Here is a 6,811-nt window from a genome sequence, read left to right on the forward strand (position 1 = left end):
TGGGGATTGGGAGGGACATGCGTCACTGGAGGCCGGAGGTTGGGCTGTGTTAGGCAGAATTCTGAGATGACTCCCTGCCACCCAGCTGCTGTCTATGACCCTCCTGTTGAGAGTGGAGGGACCTGTGACTGAGACGGCACCGCCCTCTCATGACTGTGGCATGCTGGAGTTTAAGAAAAGGATATTCTATTGTCCCTGGTGGGCCTGACCTAATCCCAGGAGCCGGCGTCCTTGTGGAGGAGTGGGTTGAACTCGGAAAGCAAGCTGGAAATGCTTGATGACGCGATGCAAGCACTTGCCCTCTCACCATTACTGTATATTTCTGGGCTTGGGCCATAGTTGCCTTCATGTCTCCTCTGCACAGCGGAGTTCCTGGAGGGAGGGGCCCTGGGACGCTCTGGGGGTTCCCAGTGACCCCTGCCTCCCACGGACCCGGGCTCCCCACACCCGCCCGCCTGGGATCCGGTCCCAGCACCCCGATGGCCACGGGCGGTTTCCCAGAGCCCCGCGGTTGGCCACGCGCCGCGCTCTCCGCCCCGTTGGGGACGCCCAGGCCACCGGCCGGATGAGGGACGCGGGGGCAGAGCGCTCAGGCCCGGGCCGGCGGGGACACTGCGCGCTGCCTGCGATCCTCTGGCCGCTCCTCCTGCTGCTGCGCGTCCCGTACACCTGGTCCCTCTCTGCAGGTGAGCGGGCGGGGTGGCCCGGACGGAGCGAGGAGCAGAGGTCGCCCGCCTTCCGCCCGACGTGGACCCCCGCCCGGAGGGCCCGGCCAGGCCAGGTCTGGTTCTGGGAGGAAGGGGACCTGGGAGGAAGGCGCCTTTGAAGGAGCGGAGAGGATGGGGCTCCCCGCGCTGGCCATGCTGGGGTGGATCTCAGGCCTCCGCGGTCCGGCGCCCCCAACACCCTCATTTCCAGGACGGGGAAATGCTGCTGCAGACGGGACTGTGGGCGGAGTGTCTCCTTCGCTTCAGTCTGGGGGCACACTGGGCCGGGAAGGGAGGGCACAGCCGCTCAGGGCCCGCGTGGTGCATCCGTTCTGCAGCCCCTTCTGCGCCAATATGCACGGCATCGAGGCCTGGGAGAAGCCGGGCCCAGTGGTCACCCCCCAACCCCACCGGCCGTCGCCCCTGACAGGGGCCTTGGGCTGTGTGTTCCCGGGTCATCCAGGTGGTGCTGTCCCATGGGCCGCGTGGCTTCACCCTGAGCCTTGGACATGTCCCTCCTGTGAAGTGAGAGGAGGGGCCTGGTGGCCCCGGGTCCTGTTGATCCTGATATTTGGGGGCACCAGGGGCTGGTGTCCTTCATGCAGGCAGCTCATTGCTGGGCTGTCTCCACAGTGTGTGGGAAGACCAGATTCAGCGGAAATTCCTCTGGGAGGCCCACCGGGAAGATCTTCGGAGGCCAGAGGGCAGAACCTGAGCGGTGGCCATGGCAAGCCAGTCTACTCTATCTAGGCAGGCACATCTGCGGAGCTGCCCTCATGGACAGCAACTGGGTGGCCTCTGCTGCTCACTGCTTCCAAAGGTGCATCTTCCCTCAGGGCTCTGCTGTGGGAGGGCATGCGAGAAGGAAGCCCAAAGTGAGGGCGCAGCCTTTTCTTTGTAGGCTTTGTTCTGGGACAATTTGCTGCCCCCAGGTGTCCTGCCTTTGACCCAGCAGTGCCCTGTGCCTGGAATGCTGTCCCTGCCCATCACACTGCTCCAGCCTCCTGACCAAGTGTGTGTCATCTCCCAGGCAAAGGATCCTACCTTATCTCTCACTCTGGGGTTGGGCATCCCCTCCGCCCCCACCACTCCACCCCACCCCACATTGGTCAACCTGCTAAGACAGTGTGGTTGTCTCATTACACTCACATTACTTTGAAACAGCTAAATGGAGCCGGGTGTGATGGCTCACACCTGTAATCCTAGTACTTCGGGAGGCTAAGGTGGGAGGATTGTATGAGTCCGGGAATTCCAGACCAGCCCGGGCAACATAGTGACACCTCATCTCTACAAAAATTACAAAAATTAGCCAGGCCTGGTGGTGTGCGCCTGTACTCCCAGCTACTCAGGAGAATCACTTGAGCCTGGGAAGCCAAGGCTGCAGTGACTGTGATCACACCATTGCACCTCACCCCAGGCGACAGGATGAGACCCTGTCTGAAAATAAGTAAATAATTAAAAGTAAAAATAAATAAATAGTTAAGGCCTGTCACGGTGGCTCACACCTATAATCCCAGCACTTTAGGAGGCCAAGGAGGGTGGATTGCTTGAGCCCAAGAGTTCAAGACCAGCCTGGGCAACATGGCAAAACTCCATCTCTACTAAAAATAAAAAATTAGCCAAGTACGATGGGGCATGCCTGTGGTCTCTGCTACTGAGGAGGCTGAGGCAGGAGGAGCACCTGAGCCCAGGGAGGTTGAGGCTGCAGTGACATGTGGTTGTGCCACTGCATTCCAGCCTGTGCCACAAAGCCAGATCTTGTCTCAAAAATAAAATAAAACAAAACAAAATAAAATAAAATAAATAGCTAAATGAAAATTAATCCACTCTAGTTGGGATTATCAATAAATAGAGGAAAACAGACTTTATTTCTAAAGGGAACCACCTCCAGCCCACTCTCCATCTGCTGTAAACTTTAGGAATCAAAATCCTGATGTTCCACTCACGGTGAGCTTTGGTTTCTGCATCTTGCCCAGCTCTAGGCCATCCACACAATCTCAGTGGGCCTCGGTTTTTCTTATGTAAATCGTAGTGGGTGTGCAGCGTCCCAGGTCACACACACTTGACACATGCTTCAGGTGATGAGACAGAGTGACAGTTCCAGGGCTTCCCAGGGCCAGGCATGCATGGTCGAGTGCCTGGCCCCTTCCAGCCAGGGCTCATTGCAGGCTGTCCAGGGAACACTTGCCGAAGGCTCCCCTAGGTCCTGGCTACCCACATATGCTGGCACATTCTTCCCCAGAAGGGTCCTGCGACTCTGTATGTCCAGCCAGGAGGGTTTTGTCACTTCTGGAGGATTATGTGCCACCGTCCCCACAGATGAGAGTGAAAGATGAAACAGATGGCCTCTGTCCCAGGAGGCGTCAGGCAGAGAGGGTCAGGAGACTGAGTTACTCCTCCAGTGCTTCCTGGGCTTGCTGTGTGCTCTGAGGGAGTCGGGGAGGATGTCAAATTCTGAGCCAGAAGCCAGAGCTTTGAACATAGCTGGCTGTAGCATCCTCCTCAGGTCCCACTGATTTATTCAGCACCCGCGGGTGCCAGGCCTCAAGTGAGGCCCATTGTGCGGTATACAGAGATGCAAGGCCCACCCTGAGGCTTCTCATCCTGTCAGGAAAGTGAGGCACAAACCCAGGACCATGGTAGACCCTGCACCAGACAGGGGCTTGGAGCAGGAGAGGCCTTGGGGGAGGTGGATGCAGGCATGTGTGGGGAGGAGGACCACACAGCCAGGACCTGTGGGTTGGAAAGTCACTCGTTTTCTGGAAACAAGTTCAGTTCCATGAGCTCCTCCATGTGCTCCACCAATACCTACTGACTTCCAGTCACCAGGTGGGGCAGCCTTGGAGATGGTGGTGCATGAGAACTGGGGAGAAGGGGGTGGAGCATACTGGCTAGGGAAATAGGGTCTTCGAGAATTACTGTAGGTCATGGGGCCTCAGGAGGGTTCTGGTCAGAGCTAGGAATGAGCCAAGTCTCTTCTGAAATGAAGGGGTGAAGTGTAATGCACCCCCAGTGTTTTCTGCACTAAGATTCTCGACTCCTTTGAGTCTGGGGCATGCTGAGAAAGCCACAGGAATCATCCAAGGCCAAGTGTCCTGAAGGCCCTCAAGCTCTTGTCAAGACCAAAGCAGGGCTATCTGACATGAGGAAGGGAGGAGAGAGTAACCCCAGAGTGATGGTGCGGTCTGGGTGCCTGCCAGCTGGGCAGCCGGGGTGAGGGTGCCGGCCCAGCACTCAGAGGAGCCTCCTCACAACAGGTCCACTAACCCATCTGATTACCGGATCCTACTTGGGTACAACCAGCTAAACCATCCCACAGAGCACAGCCGGCAGATGACAGTGAATAAGATCATGGTGCATGCTGACTATAACAAGTGGCATCGCATGGGGAGTGACATCGCCCTGCTGCAGCTGCACCGTCACGTGGAATTCAGCTCCCACATCCTCTCCGCCTGCCTTCAGGAACCCACCACGTCGTTGGCCCCTGACAGCTCCTGCTGGATATCTGGTTGGGGAATGGTCACCGAGGATGGTGAGCAGTGCAGTCAAGTGGACTGAGCATCTCCCACTTTTGGAGGCAGGCACTTGGGCTCTTTGACTCTGAGCCATTCAGGATTCCCTGGTTCTGAATGTTACTAACTCCACCCTGATGACAAGGGCCTGCTGTGGTCTGACCTCCTCCAGGGCCTCACCAAGTGGAGCTTCCATGGTAGTGGAAGGTGCTGGGCATCAGTAGCAAGTAAGAGTAGGCCTGCGGGTGCCGTGGCTCACGCCTATAATCCCAGCACTCTGGGAGACCGAGGTGGGCAGATTACGAGGTCAAGAGATCAAGACCATCCTGGTCAACATGGTGAAACCCCATCTCTATTTAAAAAAAAAAAAATATATATATACACACACACACACACACACACACACACACACACACACACACACACACACACACACATATATACAAAAATTAACTGGGCATGGTGGCAGGTGCCTGTAATCCCAGCTACTGGGAAGGCTGAGGCAGGAGAATCGCTTGAACCAGGGAGGCGGAGGTTGCAGTGAGCCGAGATCGCACCGCTGCACTCCAGCTGGGCAACAGAGCAAGACTCTGTCTCAAAAACAACAAAAAAAAGTGAGCAGGTCTGTCCTCCGGCCCAGGTGTTTATGTCTGAAGAACACTCACCTCTGTGGATGTGAACCTCACTGCTCACCTGGCATATCTGTCATATATTTGTATATTTGTAGACTGAGAGGGAAGATATGTTAGGCAAAGACTCCAGCAAAAGAGTGAATGCTTTTGATTTAGGAAAATATAGTGATGAGTGCAAAACAGTAGAATGGCAATTTGGAATTATTCGTGGGGTCATGATCTGGCAGACTATCTCAGAGGAGGCGTTTAGGACAGGACTTCCTTCCATGAGCGGGCCAGAGCTGGCCTCCCTGCCCTTGCCACTGAATGTCAGTCACATGGCCCTAATCATGAGAGCAGCTGGTCCTCCAAAGACAGCCTCCTGGGACTGTCATTCTCAAACTTTTTTTTTTTTTTTTTGAGGTGGAGTCTCGCTCTTGTTGCCCAGGCTGGAGTGCAATGGCATGATCCTGGCTCACCACAACCCCCACCTCCCGGGTTCAAGCAATTCTCCTCATCCTCCTGAGTAGCTAGGATTACAGGCATGAGCCACCACACCTGGCTAGTTTTGTGTTGTTAGTAGAGATGGGATATCTCCATGTTGGTCAGGCTGGTTTCGAATTCCCAATCTCAGGTGATCCACCCGCCTTGGCCTCCCAGGGACTGTCATTCTCTAAGAATCAAGGCAGAGAAGATTCTCCAGGTGGGAGAGGAGGAGTTAGGGCCTGGGGAAGTCATCAGTTAGTTGGAACAGCTACCCAGCAGAGAGCCATTGACCTTGATGAGAGATCTGGGCTCCAGTCATCCTTCTCTCTCCACACACCAGCAGCCCCCAAGGACCCATGAGGCCCACACAGGGCAGGCATTGTGCAGGGGTGGGTCCCTGTCATCAGGCTTTGCCTACATGGGGACCCCAGGCCAGATCTGGGACAACATCTGGAACCACAGCCCAAGTGTCCCCAGACCAGTTGCTCCTTGAGGAAGGGCGTGTCTGATTTGTCACACTGCTCAAGCCCGCCTGACACCTGCTAGGTATGCCACCAGCCAGGCTACCACTCCAGCTGCCACCCTCCCTGCCTCCAGCTCTGCCTCCTCTTAGCAGCCAGAGGGCTTGTTTTTGATGCATAAGATCCTTCTATTGTGTCCCAGTGTGTTTGGAATGACACCTCCAGCACCACATCCTGGCTAGGAGGGCCCCCTCTCTGGGCCGCGAGGCTGCTGCGCCTCACCCTTCACCCCACGCCTGCTCCCTTGTAGCCACATTGGCCTCCCTCCTGGCTCTTCTTACTGCAGGCCCTTCCCCTTTGCCTGTCCCCTCATCTTGGTGTGGCCCTCCCTGGGTGAGCGGGCTGGGAAGGGAGGGCTTCCCTCTGGCTGCACATCTGACACCTCCTCCCACAGTCTTCCTGCCTGAGCCCTTCCAACTTCAGGAGGCAGAGGTCGGTGTCATGGAAAATAGTGTCTGCGGATCCTTTTTCCAGCCACAGTACCCCGGCCAGCCAAGCAGCAGTGACTACACCATCCACGAGGACATGCTGTGCGCTGGGGACCTCGTAACGGGAAAGTCCATTTGCCGGGTGAGTGGGCTCAACCTCTCTCACCTGTGCTGTCCTGGGCCTCTGCCACAGGGTCTCCTCTGGACCCTGCCCCAGCCCTGACTTCTTCCTGAGCCCAGCCAAGCCTGAGGTGTCAGAACCAGCACAGAAGCCCCTCAAAAGCACTGGGCCATCCATTTTCTTTGTATCTTTTAAGAAGCGTTGTTGGCCGGGTAAACAGTGGCTCACATCTGTAACCCCAGCGCTTTGGGAGGCTGAGCCGGGTGGATCACCTGAGGTCAGGAGTTCGAGACCAGCCTGACCAACATGGTGAAACCCCATCTCTACTAAAAATACAAAAATCAGCCAAGCATGGTGGCGTGTGCCTATAGTCCCAGTTACTCGGGAGGCTGAGGCAGGAGAATCGCTTGAACCCGGGAGGCGAC

At 56.4% G+C, this 6,811-nt stretch overlaps 1 protein-coding gene across 2 annotated transcripts in view; it reads left to right on the plus strand.

Annotated features, from left to right (window-relative positions):
- The first annotated feature begins 500 nt into the window (after nt 1-500).
- The window catches only part of LOC105511541 (serine protease 40-like), a 9,708-nt gene continuing 3,397 nt past the window's right edge, over nt 501-6,811 (plus strand). Inside the window, exons 1-3 of one of the 2 annotated variants that reach the window (XM_011941708.1) lie at nt 501-686; nt 3,965-4,239; nt 6,232-6,407. In XM_011941708.1, the coding sequence (XP_011797098.1) occupies nt 4,041-4,239; nt 6,232-6,407 (375 nt within the window). In that variant the 5' untranslated portion in view covers nt 501-686; nt 3,965-4,040. The remainder of the gene's footprint in view (nt 687-3,964; nt 4,240-6,231; nt 6,408-6,811) is intronic. The other variant, XM_011941709.1, reaches the window with a different exon arrangement.

This window comes from Colobus angolensis, unplaced genomic scaffold, assembly GCF_000951035.1.
Source record: "Colobus angolensis palliatus isolate OR3802 unplaced genomic scaffold, Cang.pa_1.0 Scaffold20, whole genome shotgun sequence".
NCBI lineage: Eukaryota > Metazoa > Chordata > Mammalia > Primates > Cercopithecidae > Colobus > Colobus angolensis.